The sequence below is a fragment of the Mustela nigripes genome, chromosome X, assembly GCF_022355385.1.
Source record: "Mustela nigripes isolate SB6536 chromosome X, MUSNIG.SB6536, whole genome shotgun sequence".
Classification (NCBI taxonomy): domain Eukaryota; kingdom Metazoa; phylum Chordata; class Mammalia; order Carnivora; family Mustelidae; genus Mustela; species Mustela nigripes.
In genome coordinates this window covers 91,302,171-91,327,874 of record NC_081575.1, presented here as the reverse complement: position 1 = coordinate 91,327,874, position 25,704 = coordinate 91,302,171, and the positions used below count along the sequence as shown (strand labels likewise).

General features: G+C 41.2%; 1 protein-coding gene across 1 annotated transcript in view; it reads left to right on the top strand.

Moving 5' to 3' along the window:
* Positions 1-20,618, top strand: part of XK (X-linked Kx blood group antigen, Kell and VPS13A binding protein) — a 41,840-nt gene extending 21,222 nt beyond the window's left edge. Inside the window, exon 3 of the mRNA XM_059385361.1 lies at positions 16,722-20,618. Coding sequence (XP_059241344.1) covers positions 16,722-17,548 — 827 coding nt within the window. The 3' untranslated portion in view covers positions 17,549-20,618. The remainder of the gene's footprint in view (positions 1-16,721) is intronic.
* Positions 20,619-25,704: the final 5,086 nt, after the last annotated feature.

Here is a 25,704-nt window from a genome sequence, read left to right as displayed (position 1 = left end):
CTCACTTCATGGCAGACCTCCAAATAGTCACAACTCTCTCGTCTCCTTTTTCATTTCCATTCTCCAGATCTTCCATTCATTTCTCTAATGGAATGCATTGTAGCCATCAAGGTTACTGTACTCAACATAAAATCTGGCTTGTCACTTCCTTTCTTAAAACACAGCATTCATAATTGCATGTGATGTTGCAGACTTATTTTGGCAAAAACTGATAGCAGTGGGACTATGTTTTATTTTATTTTGGGGCTTTAATCTGAACTCTGTGGTTTTATTTATGTGCCCAAATGATTTTAGCTTCAGGAGGAGCCGAATAATGCAATTGGTTTATATGGATGGATATAAATTCTCCCCCCCCCCTTTTTTTTTTTGGTCATACTGAGAGTGGCTAAGCCAAGATTTACCCATCTGTACCTGTACAGTGTATTTTTAAATATATAAAGGTAGGACTTGATGTTCTTTCTTGTTCTATTTCCTTTTCTTGGATTCACGCCCAGGGTATCAGCCTGTTGAGATCATTTTGAATCACGATTCTCTTGTCTTCCCAGTTTTGTCCCAGGTATATGTGTATGTCTTCAGTGGTTGACAAGAATGTGAGATTAGGACAGCCCCAAAGCCACAAGCCTCAAGCTCCTTGACAAATGCCCTTTAGCCTGAATGGAAGTAGTGAAGAGAATCAGTACGGATGGCTTATCCAGGTGCAAATCCATCCAACTGCACTCATGTTAGCATATGACTAACTATGACTTCCCCACAAGGATGTCATGAGGGCTTTTTTCGTGTTTTTCTGGCGGCCTGGTAAAAACCACACAATGTCTGCACCATCTGCCCACTTATTAACTGCAGGTATTTTTTTCTTTGTACATTAACTTAAAATATTGGTATTATAAAATATTAAGACATACAGACAGGAGTGGAGAATAATATAACAAACACCCACATACCTCCTTGCTTCCTTTATCAGATATTCACATGACATGTTTGCTTCAGAATTATGGGTTTTTTTCTCTTTTAAGAAATAACATATTAGTGTAATTGGGACACCCTGTGACCCTTGTCATGATTTCAGAGTTTAGCATTCTCTTGAGGATTTATAACTTAATTGCATTTGTACTGTGTCCATAAATACCATATATTGATTTTGCAGGTCTTTAATCTTTAGCATTCTGCAAACATCATCTTGGAATTTGCATTTTTTGCTCCACATAATTAGTATTTTGAGAACCCTGCATGCTGATGAATGTAGTGCTAGTTTATTTTGTGTGTGGTTTAAAAGTGGTCTATTGCAGGCGACAATTTTCCGTAAAGGGACAGATGGTAAATATTTTAGATTTTGCAGGCCATCATGGTCTGTGTCACTTATTCTTTGTTTTTGTATGTTTTCCTGACCCTTTAAAAATGTACAAAACCTTCTTAGCTCTTGGGCTGTACAAAAATAGGACTCAGTTTGCCAACCTTTGTTCTACATATGACTCTAACACTATTTTTCCATCTTCCTTTTGATTTTATATGGCCTCCTAGATCTCAGGTTCTTTTCTGAAGCAGAAGTCACAATGACTGTGTTGCTCACCTCCTTAGGAGGGTAGGAAGACAAGGCAGAACATGAATTTGAAAGTGCTTTGAAATGTTACAAAGGCTGTTTTATTCCTTTCCTGTCTTCTTACTTCCCTTTTCTATCTTGTCCTTCCTTTTTGCTGGCCCAAGTAGGCTCTGAATTAAATTTCCGTGAAGAGATCCAGGAGCTCACTGAGAAGCCTAGATGGTCAAGATACACACATGAAGATTGTGTGAGGCAGCTTGGGTTTGGGGAGGTCTGAGCCCAAACCGCAGAGTATTATATTCTTACTGGAGGTTTCCCCACAGCTTTGGAGCATCAGTGCTGCGAAATTCAGGGGGCATTTTCATTCTGGGCAACCTCAGAGCTGAAACACAGCTGGTACTTTGTTTAAATCCTCTGGGACTAAGGTCAGGAGCTTGGGCTCATTGCCTGTTCTACTATTGAATAGTGCAACTGAGCTGACCTCAGAGACCTTTTGTCTCTTAATTTATAAACTGCATCTATCAACACAGGCTCCACAGGAGTGTTGTGAAAATTAAATAAGACAAGCAGAAAACATTGGCGTGTGGTACGGGCCATTGGTTAGGATCCTCACTAGAGGTTAATTAACTATATTATTAATTGTTTATTTATGGAGGGCTCCCTTTTAGAGAAGCTACACTAGATAGCAAGTCTGTAAGTGGTATATGCCCTTTTTTGGGTATAGTATTGGTAACTTTAATGGATTTTAATTTAATGAAAATTTTAGCCTTATATAAGCTGATTCAAATGGGTTTGGATTCTGTGTTTTGGCTCCTTCTCTGGTCTTGAGGCAAACAGTGAGAATTAATTTTTCTTCATGGGAAGGTATTGCTAATGAATTTATTTTTTTTTAAGATTTTATTTGTTTGACAAAGACAGCGAGAGAGGGAACACAAGTAGGTTGAGTGGGACTGGGAGTGGGAAAAGCAGGCTTCCCGCTGAGCAGGGAGCCCCTTGTGGGGCTCAATCCCAGGACCCTGGGACCATGACCTGAACTGAAGGAAGACGTTTAGTGACTGAGCCATTCAGCCACCCCTGAATTGAATTTCTTTAATAGATAGACACCTATTCATATTTTTAATCTCATCTTTTGTCACTTTTGGTAAGTTGTATTTTTCTAGCAATTTGTCCATTTCACCTAAGTTACTGAATTTATTGGTGAACGTTGTTAATAATATTTCCTTATATGTTTGATATCGTAGTGATATAGCCCCTCATTTCTGATACTGGTAATTCATATTCTGTCTTTTTTTCCTTGATCGGTCCAGCTAGGAGTTTATCAGTTTTGTTGATTTTTTTCAAAGAACCAACTTTGCTATGTCTATTTTTAAAACTATTCTAAAATAAGAAGTTTAATTTGAGAAAAATATGCCTAAATAATAGCATTCCTCATACATTACTGCCAGAAACCCCTTAAGCACATGTTTAAAAGCACTTGGCCTGGTGAGAGGCATGTGAACATACTAAAACTATTCTAGAAAGGTGAATTGAATTCACATTCATGTTTCTTAAGTGCGACATATTCAGTCCTTCCTTGTCCTCTGCTGTCAAAGATCACCCTGATCACAGAGTGGAGGAAAAACAGGTTGGCTAAGGGCTGGAGATTTGCAGATGGGCAAGGGAAACATGTAGAAAGGGTCAGACCTAGGGGTGCCTGGGTGGCTCAGTGGGTTAAAGCCTCTGCCTTCGGCTCAGGTCATGATTCCAGGGTCTTGGGATCCAGCCCGGCATCCGGGCTCTCTGCTGAGCAGGGAGCCTGCTTCCTCCCTTCTGTCTCTCTGCCTGTCTGCTTGTGATCTCTATCTGTCAAATAAGTAAATAAAATCTTAAAAAAAAAAAAGAAAGGGTCAGACTGGCTCTCACAGCTGTGTTAAAATGTGGGTAATAGTCTTTGGTATCGCTGGCCTTTTTTTTTTTTTTTAATTAAGGCTGATTCTGCAGTTTTTCAGCATGTAGGAGACTGAGAAAGATTTAGAGAGCCAAGCTTTATATTTCCAGAGATAAGTAGTTTTTAATGCTTGGTTCAGATTGGAAGCTATATCTGGTATTTCTAATTGTGCCTCAAGAGACCTAAAAGTAATTTGGAATCAGTGGATAGAATGAAATTGAATTTTCTCTAGGGAAAATAATATTAAGCAGAAATTCAAAGCATCTTGTAACAAGGTTATTGTAGTGGCATATGTTCATTGTGTTTAGGAAAAAGTAAGACAATAAATTCATGACTTCAGAACTTCCAAGAATTAGCTACTTCGAGTTGAACTTAAGGACATGCAGTTGTTACTGTCTGCTTCTGTGAACATTTTCTGAGTTGTTATGGTGTATGTGGACGAGGATCCAAATGTCAGGGTTAATTAAAGGGACTGCATTTGTGTGTGTGAGTAGGGCAATGAATTATCTAGTAAGAATCTAGAAAACTTACTCTTTGATTCAAAGTTTTCTTCATTTTTAAACCCTTTAGAAGTACATTTGAATGATGTTAGCTAGTGCTTAGTAAAAAGGATGGTAATATATTGAGCAAAGAGTTGGTTAAATAACAGTGACCAGCAGAGCAAATGTGCCATGAAACTCAGTTAAAACAGTTCAAAGGAGATGGAGATTTCTGGGTGTTTGATTTTCTGGTAAACGGGGGGCATTCCAGAAACCTATTTTGTTCATGTATTTTTCAGCCTTATATTTTATATCTTTCTGCCTTTCTTTGGAGAAGATCCCATATGCATTAGAAATATTCTTTTTTTAAGATTTTTTTAAAAATTTATTTTTTAGTAGGCAGAGAGAGAGAGGAGGAAGCAGGCTCTCCGCTGAGTGGAGAGCCCGATGTGGGGCTCGATCCCAGGACTCTGGGATCATGACCTGAGCCGAAGGCAGAGGCTTTAACCCACTGAGCCACCCAGGCGCCCCCATTCTTCCTAAATTTAACTCACCTCTGAATGCACTGGGGAAAAAGTACTCTTGTGTACTATCAAAACTTCTTATCCAGGCTTGGCTTCTGTCTGGGTGTAGGCTTCGATTTTCTTTTCGGGATTCTGTGGCTACAAGCCAGTGGAAGTTACTTAGTTACTTAACGCTACTCAGTGGGAAGGACCGCTGCCTACCCCCCCGCCCCAAACAGTATGTTGTCAAGGCTGTGCTTGGATTCCCTGGAGGATGGCAGTGCTGCTTTTACAGCTTCTCAGGTTTCCTTCTAGAGCCTGTGTTTGAAGAATCCGGCACAGGGCCTTCTGATTCCACATCCACATCTCCGCAAAGTAGGTCTTGGTAGGACAGCATGGAACTGGGGGCACTGAGCAGGTATAGTCGCACACAGAAGAACTGAGGTCTGCTTTGCAAAGTCCAAGGCATTTACTTATCCATTTTTTATTATTTATATTCTACATATTTCTAAAGGTTTTCATGTTATTTACAGCTGTAAGCACATACAAAATAAGGCCATTAAATAAGAACAGAAAAGCATTTGAAAAGAGGGAAGGGAAGATAGATTTGGGAGAAAATTATACTGAGAATCATTGTGGGAGTTGAAAAAACTAGTGGAGTAAGGAGGTGTGTGTAAATATTTGTGTGTGTGTCTGTGGCTCAAGTGTTGGCGAAGGCAGAAAACAGAAGAGATTATTTCAGTTGTGGAGGGTCAAGTGGCCATGCCTGATTATTTTTAAAGTTCACTGTACTTGAGTAACTGTGTTTTAAGAAGGTTTGGTGTGTCTTGCTGTAGTTGAGAAGGTATAGCAGAATGCAGAACTTCTGTCTTGGGCTTCTGAGTAGTCCTGCTACAATCTTGCTATTAGATAACCTGATATAGGGGCCTGTGCATGGGTCAGGTACTAAGTTTCTATGTCTGGGTATGGAGGGCAAAGGTTTTCTTTTCTGTAGCTCAACTCACTGGTGCCTTGTCTCTCTGCCTGAGGCAGGATGATAAGGAAGTTGGTAGGGCAGATAGAGGAGCGTTACCCCCATTTGTTGTGCCTTGGGAGGTGATTCCCAGAAACCAGCTTAGTGCAGTGTGATGCCTGCCCACTCCCCAGTGCCTAGACAGCATGATTTCAGGAAGTTTTTATGTAGAGAACACTCATGTAATAGAAGATAGGTATGAAATTTGGGCTCAGTGGAAACAAGGAAGGATTGGACAACTCCCCAAATGCTTGGGAGGGATTCTCCACACTCCTTGAAGACCTGGGCAATTTCAAGGGTAGCAGATTCCTGCTTCTTGCCTTCCATTGATAAAAAAGATGAAAAGTGAAGCTAAGACCACAGCTAGGGAAATGAACCTCATTATATTTATTTGGGCATAATTGCCTACTGGTTAAGACCAAGATTCTAGAGCAAGATAGCTTACGTTTGGATTTTAGCTCTGCTAGTTGAGTGATTTCTAGGAAGTCATTTAGCATCTTTGTGTATCTGTTTTGTCTTCTGTATAATGAATATAATAAGAGTATTTACTTTATAGATTTTATAAATTTATAAATTACTTTATAAAGAGTATTTACTTTATAAAATTATTGTTAGGATGAAGTGATGAGTACCTATAAAATGTTTATACTAGTCCTTGGTATGAAGTAAAAGTACAATAATTTTTTTGGACATAAGAGAGATGATCTGGAGTATATTTTATCATCCAGTTTCCTTAGGCAAGAAATACAAATATTTTGGAGAGAAAAATAAAATCATTCAGGATCTTTGGGGATTGTAGATGGTAATAGTCACATTATGCGTGCTATGAATGTTGGGCTATAATATTTGTTCTGACACTTCTGAATACAAAACAAGATAATAAATACATATTGAAACTCCTCAATTTCTGACCAAACATCTAGAAGATGGCAGATGTTCAAGTGGGATTTTGGTAACAGTTAAGGTCTTCATCACCCAAACTTTAAAATGTATTTTATAGCATTTTAGGGTGTCATTCTGGTTACATCTTTAGAGCCAGTTTTGTTAAGTAGCTAAGTAGTGCTAAGTGAGCTAAGTAGGGGTTTGAACTGTGTTTTCTATTTGGCATTTTGCCAGTGTAGGGAAGGAAATTTTCTGGAACAACTTCATTGTGGGTTTTTTTGCCTTTGTAATCTAATAAACATTTATTAAGTGCCTAGTTTAAGTATAATAGTATTTCTAGATGTATTTAAGTAAACATTTCATTGAAGTATAAAAGGTGCGCACAAAACTATACTCATCATGTGGGTGATTAATTATCAGAGAGTAAATGTGCCCATGTAGCCCTCTATCCAGGTCAAGAAACAGAAGAGTTCCTTATCACTTTCCCAAGCTTCCTTCCCAAAGGGTATCCACTAATCAGAAAGCAGACTTCTAACATCACAGATTTTTAATTAATTTTTCCTGATTTAAAAAAAATCCATGTAAATAGAATCAGGCCTAGCTTCTTTCATTCGACACACTTTGTGAGAGTTATTTATGTTGTGGATTGTGGCACAAGTTTGTTCTTTAGTGTAGTTGTGTAGCATTCCATTGTATGGATATACCACAATGAATTGATACAGTCTTCTCTTGATTAATACTTAGATTATTTCCAGATTTAGGATTATTAAGAATAATGCCACTGAAAAAATCCTAGTAAATAAATGCCTTTTAGTGTATATGTATATGCGCTCTCCTATGTCTATACTCAGGAGTTGAATTCCTGGGTCATAGGAATGCCTATGTTTAGCTTTTTGTAGAAACTGCAAAAGTGGTTGTATCAGTTTACATTCCCACAAGCAATGTATAAGAGTTCCAATGGCTAACACCTGGTTTTAATTTTAGGAACACAGTGGGTATATAATAGTGTCTCATTTTAGTTTGAATTTGCATTTCTTGATGACTAATGAGCTTGAGTTCCTTTGCACATCTTTAGTGGACATTTTGGTGTGTGTGTGTGTGTGAGAGAGAGAGAGAGAGAGAGAGAGATGATTGTTTAAGTCTTTTTGCCCATTATAAAAATTGAGTTGTATTTATCTTTTTGGTCCCTGTTCAGACCTTCCTGTATCTTCATGTTTCCATGTGGGATCAATTTCACTGGGCCCAAAATATCACCTTTCTTTATAGCAGGTCTGCTGGTGACAGATTTCCTCATTTTTGTTTTGTCATAAGATGTCTTTTACCTTCATCTTTAGACATTATTTTCTTCCCACTTTGAGATGTTCATTCCTTTGTCTTCTGGCTTCCATTATTTTTGTTGAAATGCCAATGTCCTTGTTGCTTCTTTGAAGTTAATTTTTTTTTGTTTGCTTGATTGCTTTTTAAGGTTTTCACTTTGACTATAGTGTTCAGCATTTTAACACGATATGCTTAGTGTAGTTTTCATATTTATCCTGCTTGGGGTTTAGTTTTATCTTTCAGCAGCTCGGGAAAATTCTCAACCTTCATTTCTTTAAATACTGTTTTGGACCCCTTTTTCTTTTTTCTCTCTCTCCCCACTCCCTGACATTTTCACTTTCCTGTAAGTCTCTCATTCTTTTTGTTTCCCCATTTTCTTCTGACTTGCCTTCTGTCTGGTACCAATTGTCTTTATAGCTATTTGTAACCTCTTAAACTCATTTGTTGATTTTTAAATTGTATTTACTATATTTTTCAGTTCCGTTTTTAAAATAGTTTCCAGTTCCTGATAAATTCTCCATCTTCTTATACAATTTTGTGAACATATTAATTACAGATATTTTTAAGTCCAAGTCAGATACTTCCAATATCTATTATCTCCTATTGGCTTGTTTTTATCATCTGTTTTCATTCTTGGATTTTGATAATTTCTTGGTTTTGTTGTTGGCATGCCAACTTATTTTTAATTAAATGTCAGTTGTTTGTTTATTTGTTTTAAAAAGAGAGATAATTTGAGGCTCTGGATGAATTCTCTTTCTCCAGGAAGATTTAACACCTTTTTTTTTTTTTTTTTTTTTTTGAGCGAGCAAGTGAGTAGGGCTGGGGGGTTAGCTGGGGAGGGGCAGACGGAGGGGGAGAGAGAATAGTAAGCAGGCTCGATGCCCAATGTGGAGCCTGTCTTGAGGCTCCATCTCACTGCGTGACACCATGACCTGACCCGAAATCAAGAGTCAGACTGAGCTACCCAGGCGCCCCCAGGAAGATTTAACTTTTGTTTATAGCAGGTAATTGGATTAGATACAGGTGAATGTGATTATTTGCAACTTGAGTTGGTTGAATAATATACTTAAGTCTTTGTGAGGGCTTATCTGTTTCTGGTCACCCTTGTCCCTCCCCAGCTAACCCCCCAGCCCTACTCACCCACTGCTGGGTTCCCACCAGAAAGCTTTCAGTCAGAATGTCAATATTTGCTCCCATACCCACCTGCTCTGAGACATTACTGAAAGCTGTGTTCAAAGTCTTAGTCTCTTAGTACCTGCTGTCATACGGGCAAATATCTTGAGGGGAAAAGCAGCTTCAGAATTTTTTCTTGGGATTTTTCTTTGCGATCTTGGCCCCGGAAATACTCGCTGCTTTGGTAGATCTCTGATGCCTTTGAGTGGATGTTTTTCCAGTTGTTCTTGGCAGAAATATTAGACCAAAACAAAGGAATCTACCATTGCCAGGATGAAAATCCCTTTTGGCTTTTTCATGCCAGTTTTTTTTTTTTAGGGAATTAAAAATGCATGAGAAGATAGAATTATACTTTTTTTTAATGCTCATTGATGGCTCTGGGTAAGGCTGATATAAATTAGTCTGTGCAGATATGGCCTTTGAATTTTGTCAGACTTTTTGGGATACTTATGGGACAGTGTGAAATTTCTTGTGAGTTTGTTCTACAGTTAGAAACGAAAAGGAACTAAGGAAGATGGACAGATGACCAATAAGCACATGAAAAGAAGAAAAGATGCTTGGCATCAAATTTTCCTGAGTCACCAGAAGAATGTAAATCAAAATCACAATGAGATACTACTTCACACCCACTTGGATGGCTAGGATCAAAAAGTTAGTAATAATAAGAATTAAGTCAATAATAGTAACAAACATTGACAAGGATATAGAGAAATTGGAAACCTCATCCGCTGCTGATGGGAATATAAAATGGTTCAGTTGCTTTGGGAAATAGCAAGGCAGTTCCTCAGATGATTAAATATAAAGTTATCATACGACCCAGCATATGATAGACTGAAGAGAATGTATTTGTACATGACCGTTCATAACAGCACTACTCAAAGTAACCAGAAATGATGCAAATTGACATCAACTAATGAATGAATTGAAAAGTGTACTGTAGTCCTACAGTAGAATATCATTTAACCATAAAAATGAGTGAAAGACTAATACATGCTACAGTATAGATGAACTTTGAAAACATTATACTAAGTGAAAGAAACTGGTCACAAAAGGCACATATTATGTGATTTCATTCACGTGAAAGTCCAAAACTGGGAAATCTTTGGAGACACAAAGTAGATTAGTGGTTGCTTCTGGCCGAGTATGGCAAGGGTCTTAGAGAAATGATAGCTAATGGGCACCAGATTTCTTTTTGAAGTGATAAAAATGTACTAAAATTGACTCTGGTGATGGTTGCACATATTTGTGAATGGACCTCAAAGAAACCCACTGAATTGTACACTTTAGATTGTGAGTTGTATAGTGTGTGAAATTATATCTCAGTAAAGCCATTAAAATAAAGAACCAAAGCCATTTTTGTGGTAGCAGCTGGGGAGGGAGGGTAGCAGAGGCAGATACAAGTTCATGGTGATGACGAGCTCTCTCATTCTCAGCCTCTTTATTGACAGTTTGTTAACCGATCGTTGGGGCCTGGAGTCGAATTAGAGCTGCACACTGGAAAAAAACGATAAAGTAGAACCCTGGGTTCTAGAATAAGCAGTCAGGGATCACTCCCAGGAGTAAGCTGTAGAATCCCACCAGAATAGTGATCTACTAGATAAGTGGCCCAGGAAAACCCAACACTGCCAGGATCCTCCAGAATGGTCTTGCTTCTGGTTGGGCCTCACATGCGGATGCAGTGCTTAGCTTCCTTAGTTATGCCCGTGGTCAGAGAATATTGTACTGGTCCTACATCTCCCTGTTTTGCAGGCCTGTCATGTACCTCAAAGAGGATTTTTTTAGAATGTAGACTTGAATCTCAAAGACATTTTCTAATTTGGATCTGACCTCAGGAAATGTTGGAAACGGGTGCAACTTCTTGATTGAGAAAGGCCCACGGAAGCAGATGTATTTGCATAGGAAGCCCATAACCGCAGACATCCCCCTCTGGTAAGGGGCTTTGAGAGTTCTCATTGCTCACTTCAATTATAAGTCTGTGAGAGACCCGGAGCTTACATTCTGTATTCAGTGCAGAAAAAGGGCTGTTCACAGGTTGTGCCATTTTTAATTCACTTATTCATTTATTCAGTATACATGTATCAATTACCTGCTTTGTGCCAGTCACTGTGCTAGGTGCTGGTGACAAAAATCTGTATCAAAACAGAGGCACCACATAGGAGATCGTGCCAAACCCAAGATATCAAGTGATGAAATCAAAGTCTGCATAGATAGATGGCTGTAAGATCTCAATAAAGGGGCAGTTAATTGGGCTCAGAAGAGTCTTGGAAGCATTTAGCACAACTGAATGAATATAGTCAAATAAAAGCTGAAGAAAAGCATCATTGATGAGTTAACACTTTAACTGAACCTTAAAACAAATAGGGTTTATCCAGGCAAAAAGACAAGGAAGACTGGCGGCAGAGAAAGAAAGGAGTTAGGACCCCGTGGCAAGAACCACATGAGAGTTAACAAGGGACAGAACCAGAAAGGCAAGAGGAAAAGAACTTCGGGCAGTACTTCTCAAACTGTAATGGTCATACTAATCACCTTGAAAATCCTGTCGAAATACAGATTCTGATTCACTGGGTCTGAGGTGGAGCACGTCTAACAAATTCCCAGTGTCTTCGCCACTGGTCCATGAGCCACACAGAGCAGCAAGAGTTGAGAGATCTACTTGGCTGTGATGGGACAGGAAGGTGAAAAGTCCTACTGAACACGTAGATTTCTGGATAGGGTGATCTGGGCTGATGGTGTGTCATGGGCTAATAGAGGAAACATCAGGAATTTTCAGGAAAATAAGTTTTGTTCTGTGGTTTTGTTTTGAGGCACTTGTAAGATCTGTAGGAAGAGAAATCTAGTAGGCCACGGGATAGAAGGAGACCATAAAAGCATGGCTCCTGAGTGGAAGAGAAAGATGTACCTATGGATGAAGTTGAGAAGAGGCTACAAGGAAAGCAAGAGAATGATTAGTAGCAAACAACGTGATCTCTTCTCCAAGAGAAGTTTCGAGAAGGTGTGAGTAAGCAGCAACCCATGTTACAGAGAGATCAGGAAGGAGCCAGACCAGAATCCAGACTGCAAGAAGTTTGAGGATGAAGGAGTGAGTGTTGTGATCAGAGATAACTCAGGAGGTTTGACTGAAAAGCGTCAAGGACAGAGGAATAGTAGACAGAAGTTCAGGGTGACGGACGGGTCCTTCCTCTCTCTCTCCCGCACCCTACTCTTCCTTCCCTTCCCTCCCTCCCTGTCTCTCTCCCTCTCTTCCTTCCTCCCTTTTAGCATTATTATTATAGCAATTTTGCGACAGGCGAAAAGATTGAGAAGCTACTATAATGAATCTCCCGTTCCATCACACAGCTCCCACAATTATGTCGGTTTTTGCAAGTGAAGGATGGTTTTTTAGATGCAGCTGACATAGGCATATTCATACACTCAAGGAACAAAGCCGAGAGAGCGAGAGCAGCTGCAAATTCAGAAGAGAAAGACGATAATTGATGGAACAAGGTTTTTGAAAAGGAAGCAAGTGGTGGAGTGCAGTACAGGTGGAGATCGTGGCTCTCGACAGTAAAGAAAGCACTTTCCAGCTGCTGAGTTGAAAGAAAAAGAGATGAAAGTATTGCCCTTCAGAAATCTGGTTAAAGGCATGCCTGGGTGGCTCAGCCGTTGAGCGTCTGCCTTGGGCTCAAGTCGTGATCCCAGGGTTCAGGGATCGAGTCTCACATGGGGCTCCTTGCTTGGCGGCGAGCCTGCTTCTCCCTCTGCCCTCCCCCTGCTTATGCGTGCTCTCTCTCTTTTTCTGGCAAATAAATAACAAAAATTTTTAGAGAGAGAGAAAGAAATCTGGTTAAAATTCCTATTTTCAGAAGCTTCCTGTGCTAACCCCTTCAATTGCCCTCTGCCACCTCAGTGTGCCTCGGTTCCTTCCTTGAAGTCATTCACTAAATTTGGGGGAAATGTCTATTCCACCTAAACATTTGATAAGTTTAGTCATTATTATTTGAAGATCCAGTGTCCATGGAGAGTAGTCACATCACAGAGAACTGCCATATACCGTCTCCCATCTGGGGAGCAGCCGCTGTTACCTCTCCAAAGCAACAGAGAAGCTGTTCCCCTTCTCCTACATAGAGAATTCCCCTGCTAAGAGGAATCCTGGGCAATAAAATATTCTTCATCACTTAACATAGAGATTTGGTTTGGGTGTCAAGTCAGGAAATGAGTAAATTCATGCCTAATAACAATTTGTTTCTCTATGAAATAGGAAAAGAGTTCATTTGGGAGGAGATGATTTGACGGGAATTGAGTAGGAAGAAGCTTTATAAGTATGGCAAGAGTTTGGAATAGTGCCAAAGTCTTCTGTTCAGCTTTACCTAAGGGGATGTCTTGCCTTCTAATAAAAGACTAGAGCAGCAAAATGCCCCCCGCCACACACACACTCATAGGAAATGAGAATAGGATTATTAGAGGGAAGTGAGACTTCTATGAAGTGCCACTAAAATGAGCAGGACTGACAATGGAGCCCTTTTGTGTTGACCGTGGAAAGATAAGGTTGGAAAGTGGCATCACGGAACTTTTTTCCGTTTAAGTCTGAATAAGTAGGTATTCGCATGACAGCTTAATTCAAGAGGTAGAGATGTGCATTCCAAGCATTTTGTACAAGCCTTCTTGTCTTCCAAGTACATCTCTCTTCCTGGACCCCTTTCTACCTGTGACATTTTGCAATGACCACCCAACAGTGGGAATGACAATTGAAGTCAGTGATTTTATGACAATTTCTTTGCATTCTCAAAAGGCTTCAGTGGGTGGTTGCCACCGAGCACCAGTTGGGTAATCGTTGGCTCATTCTCTTTATAGAGAAATAAATGCAATTTGGAAATAATTGGCCTAACAAGAGAAAAATGGGTAAATGCTTAAAAAATCATTTGGGTCATTGTACTGTTAAAAGTAATAAATAATTTGAAGAACCAAAATATAACTATATAAATACTATATGTATGCAAAGATACAATTGACATTTTAATTACTTATGCTTAGCTCATCTTCTGCATATGAAATATTTTTCTTGTGGGGAAAACCGAAGGGCTAAGAGAAGAAGATTCAATGTTAAATCCTTAGGGTGTAGAAATTTGTAAAAATATAAAATACATAAAACATATAAAAATACATCACTGGTAACGTACTACTTTACAACGCTCCACTGAGTTAGCCTCTCAGGAAAAATAATTCAGTCCAATTGCTGCCCAGTATACTCCTGTGATAGTGTTTCTGTCTTTTAAATTTGATTAGTAGATGATAGTCTTTCCAGTGAATGGATTTGATGATTTAAATCCGTGCCAAAAGACAATGAAAAAAGTCGATGCTTTGAGTAAAACTGAGCTTCTCCCAGGCAAATAAGTAACAAAGCCTCAGAGCTTTTATGTCCACCAAATATAGATGTTTTTTCATTGATTTAGAACTTAAATAAGGAGGGGCACCTGGGTGGCTCAGTGGGTTAAAGCCTCTGCCTTCGGCTCAGGTCATGGTCCCAGGGTCCTGGGATCGAGCCCCGCATCGCACTCTCTGCTCGTCAGGGAGCCTGCTTTCCTCTCTCTCTCTCTGCCTGCCTCTCTGCCTACCTGTGATCTCTGTCTGTCAAATAAATAAATAAAATCTTAAAAAAAAAAAAGAACTTAAATAAGGAAAAAAACTCTTTATTCCCATGTGTTTTAAATTACCCATTTAAGGTAGAGACTATTATGTTATATGGACATTGCACTTTATGAAGCAGACATAGAAGGTATTATCATCTCAATTTTATGGGTGAGAAAACAGAACCCAAAGAGATCACCATTTCCCTGGTGTGGCCTGGCGGGACAAGACCAAAACCAGAGCCAGACTCTGGGTTCCTCACCCCAAGCCCTGCCTCCCATCTCTCCTTGCTCCAGTATTTGGAGGTGGTGCTGGTCTGTCGTAAGGGATTATATTTCATTTTCAACCATACAGTTTGTGTTAATGGCTTGGCGGCACATTTCTGAGACAGTAGCTCACAACCAGGGTTGTACTCTCGAACACAGTACCATGTCCCATTTTTTTTTTTAAGATTTCATTTATCTGAGTGGGGGCGGGAGAGAGAAAGCCTGAGCCGGGGGTGGGGGGGTGGGTGGGGGGTGGGGCATTGGGAGAGGGAGAAGCAGTCTCCCCACTGAGCAAGGGGCTCGATTCCAGGACCCTGAGATCATGGCCTGAGTCGATGGCAGACGCTTCACTGATTAACCCCCCTAGCCGCCCCACCAGGTCCCATTTAAAATGAGCCATATTTATGCTTGGTATAAATTGAAGAAAGCCATTAGCCACAGGTTATTTTTTTTTAAGATTTTATTTATTTATTTGACAGAGATCACAAGTAGGCAGAGAGGCAGGCAGAGAGAGAGAAGGAAGCAGGCTATCCGCTGAGTGGAGAGCCCGATGTGGGGCTCGATCCCAGGACCCTGGGATCAGGACCTGAGCTGAAGGCAGAAACTTTAACCCACTGAGCCACCTAGGTGCCCCAAGCCACAGGTCATTTTAAGAAATAGGCAGCTCAAGGGGTGCCTGGGTGGCTCAGTGGGTTAAAGCCTCTGCCTTAGGCTCAGGGCATGATCCCAGGGTCCTGGGATGGAGCCCCTCATCTGGCTCTCTGCTCAGTGGGGAGTCTGCTTCCCTCTCTCTCTCTGCCTGCCTCTCTGCCTACTTGTGATCTCTCTCTCTCTCTGTGTCAAATAAATAAATAAAATCTTTAAAAAAACCCCAGCTCTTTAAAAAGAAATAAGCAGCTCAAGTTGAGATTTCTTGAAACACCAAGGCCTTTCAGCCCAAGACAAGATTCCCAGTAATGGTGAGAGATTCTCGTTTCTTCAGCAATCCGCAGTTATGGTCTTAAATGTAACTGAAGAGTAAAGAAAAGTGAGCATTCTATAGTTGGAATATTAATTGCAAGTTCTCGCAGATATAGAGGAACTCACTGAGCAATTTATTATTGAGACCTTTCTGTTTGTGTACCTACTGCTGTCCTGTGTTCAGAGGCACCAAGACAGAACGTCAGACTTGGTCATTTTTTTTTAAGACTTTATTTATTTATTTATTTGACAGAGAGAGAGAGCACAAGTAGGCAGAGAGGCAGGCAGAAAGAGAGAGGAGGAAGCAGGCTCCCTGCTGAGCAGAGAGCCCGATGAGGGCCTTGATCCCAGGACCCTGAGATCATGACCTGAGCCCAAGGCCGAGGCTTATCCCACGGAGCCATCCAGGCACCCAGACTTGGTCATTCTTGACTCTGTGGGAATTTATAAGCTAAGGGAGGAGACAGAACACACTACATAAAGGAACTCACATATTCTGGCAGAGCAAGATGGCGTTAGAAAGATGTCTGAATTTGAGTTGACCCTGAAGCAGACATGGAGACAAGGCTCTGCGTGCATGTGTCTTTGGAGGAGGGGGTAAGGAGCACGGGAGAAGGGACTAAGACAAGGCAGGCACGGCAGCCAACAAAGGGAGCGGGGTTAGACAGCAGTCACCACGCATGACCAGCAAGCTGTCTGTAAGGAAACACTGGAAAATTGGAGAGGACACAGGCCTCGGAGTTGCGCTACCCAAGGCATGGGGGGCAGGGGGGTGGGCAGGGTAGTTCTGTTCCAGCTCTTATCAGGGCTAGACTTGGATCAGGAGGGCTGTCCCGGAGCATGGATTCCCTGGCCCGTAGGCCTCCCCGGCCCCTGGGCAGAGCAGCATCATGCGGCCCTGGGAAAAGCCATGCAGCACAGCGAGCGGATACGGACCGCTGGCAGTCATCCGGTGAGCAGAGAAGAGAGGGGTCTGAGAAATAGGGACGAGGAAGTATCTGCGAGAGCAGGATTCTTGGTGCCGGTGAGACTCGACCGTGCTCTTTCTCTCCTCTCCCCAGGTCTCTTCATGGTCCTGTCCCTGTTGTCCATTGTATACGGAGCGTTGCGCTGCAACATTCTAGCCATCAAGATCAAGTACGATGAGTATGATGTCAAAGTAAAGCCTCTGGCCTATGTGTGTATCTTCCTCTGGAGGAGCTTCGAGATTGCCACTCGAGTCATTGTCCTGGTCCTCTTTACCTCCGTCCTGAAGGCCTGGGTGGTAATGGTCGTGCTCATCAACTTCTTCAGCTTCTTCCTCTATCCCTGGATCCTCTTCTGGTGCAGTGGCTCCCCATTCCCCGAGAACATCGAGAAGGCCCTCAGTCGCGTGGGCACCACCATTGTCCTGGGCTTCCTCACCTTACTCTATGCCGGGATCAATATGTTCTGCTGGTCAGCCGTGCAGCTGAAAATCAACAACCCTGACCTCATCAGCAAGTCCCAGAACTGGTACCGGCTCCTGGTGTACTACATGCTGAGATTCATTGAGAATGCCGTCCTCCTGCTCATGTGGTATCTTTACAAGACTGACATCTATATGTACGTGTGCGCGCCTCTGCTGATTCTGCAGTTGCTCGTTGGCTACTGCACAGCCATCCTGTTCATGCTTGTGTTCTATCAGTTCTTCCACCCTTGCAAAAAGCTCTTCTCCTCCACTGTTTCGGAAGGCTTTCAAGAGTGGCTAAAGTGTGTCTGCTGTCACTGCAGGCAGCGGAAGTCCCGTGAGTCTGTAGGCAAGGCGGATCAAAGGTCAGTCGGAGACAGAGATGAGACACCTTCTAGCAGTAAAATAAGTTCTGTGCCCAGCCAGATTTTGAATACCGAAGAGCTCTGCTCAGCTTAGTAGGACCTGAGTCTCTCGGAGTTCAGACCTACTGTTTTCTGGGTTGATCCTTGTTCTTCATACAAGGGACGGGCCCTGTGCAGTTGACAGAGAGGGAAGTTAGCTCTTAACTCCCTGTGAGTTGCTCCTCTTTAGAGAGCTCTTGGGCATGTGGGAACTATGGAGAGAAGCCAAGGAAAGCCCTGAGTATTGGAGAGACAGCCCAGGGTCCCACTATTTATAGTTGACCTTAATCTCCCAGGTGTTACTGGCCTTTTCCCTGATAAGGGCCCTTTGCTATCTGAGTTGGGCTGGTTAGATCCATCAGGTAGAATGAGGACAGGAGCTTTCTGGTTTTCTAGGTTTTTTTGAACTGCTGGTGTAGGTAGCCTTTTGTTTTATTTTCTCTGAGCATAGCTTTCATTCAAGAGCTGTCCTCATGACCACAGAAGGTGACTAGGGTTTTGTCATCAGCAATATCATTCCTGTCAGACTTTTCAGAGAGGGCTGTTCAAGTTTGCTTTTTGAATAGGCAGATATTCCATTTTCTCTCATTAGGGCTCTTTGTACATAACCAGCTATAGCCACCTTGCCCTGCTGTGATTCAAAAGTTCCCACTTGGAGACTTTATTCCCAAGGATTCATGGATGCAAAATTGAATTCTGGGTTTGGCTTTGGAAGCCCGAGGATTTTAGGATGGTTTGTATTCCTTCAATGTGTTCAAGAGATTCTGGATTACAAGGGTTGTTAAAATATCAAAAGGATATAGGCTTTTATAAGCAGAAATCTTACCTTCTCAGGATGGTTGAAGATAAATGAATCTGCTGGAAGGCAGGTTTAAACCTCCTCAAGGTTCAGTCCCATCCTGCAATTCTGGGAAATTTGTAGTTGACTTTGTTAGGATTTGCCTTCTTGACAAAGAAGAAAAAAGAGTCTTCTCTTCCGCCTTTTCTTCCTAGCCTGTCAGAAGAGCTTTAGACAAGAGTTACATTGGTTAACTTAAGCTTTTCTAGGGAACTCCTCAGAAATCTCTCCCCAGGCGTAACTACGTAGGGCATTTTACTTTTCATTATTGGAAAGGAAAGGGTCTCCTCTCCCAAGTTAGATACTGACTTCAGAAACTTTTAAATTATACAAAGAGATGAAATGACCAGAGGATTTTTGTCTTTAACTGAATGTATTTTGATTCGGCATGATTGTGAGTTTTTTGAATGCTATCTCCAATTTTATGCTTCTGTGCTCTCCTGTCTCCAGTATAATTTCTCTTTTAATCTGGAACCGTATTTATTTCATCAAAGGATTATATAGCGTACCCTCAGTTGTCTCGGGAAAATGCCCGGATCTAGTGCCATTATGTCTACCATAAAAACCTTGATAAGGAAATATCTGGATCAGGTGACTTGTCACTGACTGGGCTGGACATTGCATGGCAGTCAGGGTGTATGGTCTAAGGACCCCTAATGGCTGAACTTTCTGACCCACTCAGTTTCTTTCTTCTTTTCTTCCCCGCCCCACCCCCGACCCAGTTTTTAATAGGCAGTCTGTCAGGAGACAGGTTACACATGGTGAGTTTGAGCAGGAATTGTGGTCCAAATTAGAGAGGGATGAAGGGTTGGATACATCCAACCTTGGCTTGGAAGCCTGTCTCAAGAACTGTTACCAAATCTCAGCCTTCAAATGCATTTTAAATCATTTAAATGTAGAAGATAGCTAAGCATCTTAAATGACCCCAAACCAAACTAACAGTGATGGTCTGTCAGGCTCCTATAACCCAATTATAAGCCACATTTATAAGGCCAAAGAGGTTTGCTCACTAAACTGGACATCTTGTCATTTTTAACCCTTGACAGACAGATATCCCTGCTCTGGGACCATGTGTGTCCATTCACTTTGGGGGAGAGAAACCACTGTTATTTTCTGTGTGGTAAAAATTTAAGTCATGGTGAACTGAGAATTTTTGTTTTAAAATTATTTATATTATACCTCTGAAATGATAAAGTGATGATAGTTCAGACTGCAGAGCTAGGATGCCCGAAAGACAAACAAGCAAATTTCCTCGTGTGTTGAGAGTTAAAATGCTTTTCATTATAATTCCAATTTTTAAAACTCTCAGTGCTTTGTCTAATTAATTGCATGCCGTAACTTGTCATGACAGCTGCTCGAACTGAATCATGATCATTTAGCTGAATGGAGTTGAAGTGTTTCATCAGAATATATTGAAATAAGATCATCAAACACATTTAGGCTTTGTCTCTCCATTACTGGAGACAGCACAGTGTAGAGACTGGCGCCCCCTGTGTAGCCCACAAGTTACTGAATTGTCGTATGCCTCAGTTTCTTCACCCACCAAATTTGGATGATATACTTGCGCGGCCTACCTCACAAGGTTGTTGGTTGAAAGATCAAATTAAAATAAGAGATATGAAAATGCTGTGAAAATATCTTAAAGTGCCATGCATATTTAAGGAGTTGTTCGTATAGTTATTCAAGTCCATAAACAGGTTGTTACTATGTTTTTACTGTTAGAAGAGAAATAAGCAGTATCATCTCCATGAGTGTCTCGAGTGAATACCTTGGCCTTTGACCTTATGGAAGGGCAAGTGTAAATGGTCTTTATTCTGGAGAGAACTCAGCAGTTGCCCTTTGTCTGGCCATAGGTTGCTTACAAATATTAGCAACTAAACACATGGTACTTGGAGGAAGAAAACCTCACTGGAATCTGAGAAATTGCTTTTGGTGATTATGCGTTGTTCATTTTTGTATCTTTCATCTTTCATGAAGGACATAGTAGCTAGTGTCTTTTGACAGTTATGCTTTATGAGTTGAATGCCTGATCCTGTTAGACTTTAATTGAATATGGGTTTAATCTTTTCAGGCTTGTAAATGGGAAAATAAACATTAAAAGTGTCAAATACTGCGTTTCCTTGGAAACCACCTTAGAACATTAGTGCTGTGGTTATGAGTGTTATGTGTCAGTACCTCTCAGTCAATAAACTGTGGATGTGAACTTTTTCGCAGGCTGCTTCGCAGCCATTGACTCTAATAACTACTGTTTATGTTTCTTCATATAATAAAGTAATTTTTCAGTTTCCCCTTGTGTTTCATTCCTTATACAGTTCTTTCCTGGCTTTTTGATGTCAGGGATTATTTTAAAAACAGAAATTTGAAAATGGTTTCATTGTGATTAATTATGGTTTTTTTAACCTCACCTGGAAATTCCTTCTGCAGGACGAGAAATTTGAGACTGCTAGGATTGTGACTTGCAAGACACCAACAGTTCATGGAATCTTCTGTTTCATAAGCATTTATTGCATTCGTTGAAGCTACACTGCTTGATACTGAGGTTCTGCTCAGCTGACTGTTGATTGCTGCGTGTGATACCAAAAAAAGAGAGGCAGTACAGATCTCTTCTAGACAAACATAAATGGTGTACTGATTCAGAAATAAACAGGTGACTTGATATTAACATAAATAATCAAATGTAAATGACAATCCATTTACAAACTATCCACTGATAGTTTTGGAAGAAAAACTATCAGTTATTGAAGGAGTTGTTTCAGAGCACGAGATAAACGGGGATTGTTTGAGTAATTCCTTTTCTGAAGATGGCCTTGCAATTTGGAAAGACTCAGCTAAAGGATAAGTCCTTTCAAAGATTGCCCTTGGCATTCAGTCAACCCCTTGAGAAAACTGAATGTCAACAAGTACAATGTTTAAGTAGGTCAACCTAAAATTACTTCATTTGCTGTTTGTAAGTGTTTCAGTTTGAAGTATTTTCAAACTAATGGAAAAACCTCAAGAAACTGCAAGGGATTCCTTTCTATCTTGCACCTTGGTCTACCTATTAACATCTTTCTGTGTTTGCTTTGTCATTCTTGTTTTGTCTCTTTCGCACTTTATTCCGAAATACTTCAGTGTGTGTTTCCTAAGGGCAGAGGCATAGTACAGTGACTGAATTTGGGAAATTTAACACAGACACAATACTAGTTATCTGTCTGGCCTCCACAGTCCATTTAACAATGGTGCCAAACACTTCATTTGTTTTCACAAAGCTTCCCCAATGATGTGAATCTACACAGTCCTCTTCTTGGAGGGTCTCTTTATTTAAAGTTATGAGTAAGGTTTAACTTCCTGTGAACACTGGGGCATGTTATCAGTACTGATGAACAGCTTAAAACCATACATTTGGGATGTTTACTGGTAAACTGGGAAATTTTTTCAGGAGTGCCCATTTTACGCATCAAGTTTGGCTGCCTAATATGTGAGCCTGTAGTTTACTGTCCTGCCCCACGCACCGTGATAGTTCCGTTTTACACTGTGTAGGCTCAAGTTTGTAAAGATTAGGAAGGAGCTGAGGGAAATAGATGTTATTCCTCTATGGCTATATGGTTCCCCCCTTCCAGGAGACTATACACTCTTTGCATATCTTTCCAAAGAGGAAAGAACTCAGAAGTGGCAACTCTAGGAGCGCCTGGGTGGCTCAGTGGGTTAAGCCTCTGCCTTCAGCTCAGGTCATGATCTCAGGGTCCTGCTCAGCGGGGAACCTGCTTCTTCTCTCTCTCTCTGCCTGCCTCTCTGCCTACTTGTGATCTCTGTCTGTCAAATAAATAAATAAAATCTTTAAAAAAAAAAAAAAGAAACTGGGAATTCAGAAACATCCCTAATGCTGTCATTCCCAGTGCATAATAAACCCTATCAGACTAGGCCCTTAACCTGCAAAGAAGCTGTGTCTGTTGCAGAAGCCTGCCCTAGGGAATGCCCCATTCCTCCTTCTCACCCCCTCTGCAGACTTGTTTCTCTGTCTGTGATTAGGCCCAGGAGGTCAGAAGCAGTGTTGGCCTAAGTGGGTTTTGGAAGCCAGAGCGTCATAGATCTGGAGATCTTGCCTGGACTTCTGGTCCCTCCCTGCCTCCCATCCTGAATTAATTCTTTCTCTCTGAATGATGGGTTCCTGATTGAAACCTGATTAGCTTGCTTCCTAGAGCCCTGGGAATAGCACCTTCCATAGACATCTGGTTTCATTTCTTATCAGTCAGCTTCCTACTTTAATTACCTACACTGTACAGTTTACGAGGCAGGTTTCAAGGAGCAATAGCACTCAAGAAACAAAACAGGATTTAGAAATCTATTTTGGGGTGGTGCTGTAAGACTATCTTTCCTTCTCTTCAGCACAGAGAAGAATGGTTCTCCAGTTTCACCTTCTAACAAGGGGACTTGAAGCAGAGTGACAGATTTTTTTAGAGCAACGGTGCCCAGCCTGACCTCCAAGAACTGGACCGGCATTGCCCTTCTCACACTAACTAGGTGTTTCCACACTAACGTTAGACATGTATGGAACACACTTGTGTGGTTCGTTTTCAAACCAATGGGGATGCTTTTGGGAGTGATAGACCAGGACTGATTAAATGTGTTGCTGTATTTAAGGTAACTGCGTCATCATCCCCCAGCCTCTACCATGAACAGGTCTTGAAAATTCAACTACGGTCAGGAGGGAGGTGACCTTAAAAGACCTCCTCTGTAACTGGAAATGTCAGGAATCACTACGTAGAAAGTTGTTTTTTGCTGTTGTTGGTTTCTTCTTCTTCTTCTTCTTTCTTTCTTTCTTTCTTTTTTTGCTCTGCTGGAATAATTTCTCAAATATACTTATCTCTTTTATCTACTTATACTCTTTTCTTTTGGAAATGAAAGTTGCTCACATGCAAATCACTTGGCTTCTCTCATTTGCAGTTGGATTCAAGAGATGAGAAAATATTTTTAGTTTCAAAATGTGATGTGAATGTTCTAACTTCACGAAGTAAATTATCCACCTTCACACAAAGTATGTCATCAAGGTGAAATGTTTCAAAGCACTAATAAATGTTATGTCAGCAGAATAACCATCCCAATAACGAAGTGATTTCTGGGCATTCCTCACTTCACCTCCCAAGTGACCTCCTTGGACTTACTAGGAATTATTTTATCAAGATACCTCCAACTACAATTTGTAGAAAACCCAATCAAAAGTGGTTTTTAAACAAGAGGATTGTTATCTGACCTAACAAGTCTGGAGAGAGGTGGTTCTAGATTGCCGTGGGCCAAATAGCCTCAGGCCCAGGGGCCTTCCAATTTCCTCTCTGCTGTCTGCAACCTGTCACTTCACCTCCATGCTCGCCTCCTTGTAATTCCAAGACAGCAACCTGAGTCCCAAGAGGGCATTTTTCTTTGGGCAACTCTTTTACTTCTGGAGAAAAAACTTTCCTAGAAGCCCCCAGCACCTACAGCAGAACTTCCCCAATTTCTTCCTGGCTGGGGTTGAGTCACATCCCTCCTCTAAAGCTGTCTCAGGCAAGGAGAATGCAATCGCCATGCTTTCCTATGACTGCACATTGTTCAGTCCCTGGGGGCTGGCAAAGGGGCCACTGTCCATTAGCTTATGGGAGGACGAATACCCACAAAAACAGGGTTCTGCTAGCAACAGCAAGTGGGGGAAATAGCCATTTGCTGGGCAACCTGTAGTGTCTTTTATTTTTTAAGATTTTATTTATTTGACAGACAGAGATCACAAGTAGGCAGAGAGACAGGCAGAGGGAGAGAGGAGGAAGCAGGCTCCCCACTGAGCATAGAGCCTGATGTGGGGCTCCATCCCAGGACCCTGAGATCATGACCTGAGCCAAAGGCAGAGGCTCAACCCACTGAGCTACCCAGGTGCCCCATGTAGTGTCTTTTTTTAAACTAAAGTATAATTAACATAGAACATTATAGTAGTTTCACATGTATAGCATATTGATTCAAACAATTCTATACATTGCTCCATACTTACCACCGTAAAAGTACTCACGATCTGTTACTGTGCAATACCATTGGCGATATTCTCTATGCTGTGCTCTTCATCTGTGTGACTTGATTTTATAACTTGAAGTTTGTACCTCTTAATCCCCTTTGTTTCTCCCATCCCCCCCATCAGCTCTCCTCTGGAAACTGCCAGTTTCTTCTCTGTATTTGAGAGTCTGGTTTTTGCTTGTTTGTTCATTTGTTTTTAAAGATTTTATTTATTTATTTATTTGACAGAGAGAAATCACAAGTAGACGGAGAGGCAGGCAGAGAGAGAGAGGGAAGCAGGCTCCCTGCTGAGCAGAGAGCCCGATGCGGGACTCGATCCCAGGACCCTGAGATCATGACCTGAGCCGAAGGCAGCGGCTTAACCCACTGAGCCACCCAGGCGCCCTGTTTTGTTTTTTTTAGATCCCACGTGTATGCGAAATCATACGGTATTTGTCTTTCTCTAATTCATTCCACTTGGTATAATACCCTCTAGGTCCATCCATGTTGTCATGTATGGCAAGATCTCATTCTTTGTACTTATTTATTTATTTTATTTTTAAGTTTTTAAAAAATTTATTTATTTGACAGACAGAGATCACAAGTAGGCAGAAAGGCAGGCAGAGAGAGAGAGGGGGAAGCAGGCTCCCCGCTGAGCAGAGAGCCTGATTCGGGGCTTGATCCCAGGACCCTGGGATCATGACCCGAGCCAAAGGCCGAGGCTTAACCCACTGACCCGCCCAGGCGCCCTGATCGCATTCTTTTTAATGGCCAGGTAATATTTCTTGTATATACGTATCACATCTTCTTTATCCATTCATCGATCAGTGGGCACTTGGGTCTCTTCTATATCTTGGCTTTTATAAATAATGCTGCAATATACACAGGGGTGCAGATGTCTTTTTAAATTAGTGTTCTCATTTTCTTTGGGTAAATATGCAGGAGTGGAATTACTGGGTCGTATGGTATTTCTATTTTTAATTTTTGAGCAAACTCCATGCTGTTTTTCGCAATAGCTGTGCGAATTCACTGCCCCACTAACAGTGCACAAATGTTCTTTTTTCTCCACATCCTCACCATTACTTGTTATTTCTTGTCTTTTCGATTCGAATCATTCTGGCAGGTGTGAGATTATTTGGATGGCCTGTGGCTTGGATTTGCATTTCCCTGATAATGAGTGAATTGTGCATCTTGTGTGTTGGCCACATGTATGTCTTCTTTGGAAAAATGTCTCTATTCTGGCACTTGCCCATTTTTAATTGGATTTTTTTTTTTTTGGCATTGTCCAAGTTCTCGACATTTTTGAAAATCAAGACTCAGCTAAGCTGATGAGTTGGGGAAGAATGCACAAGTTCCCTAGCCTCTCTTTCCAAAACGAA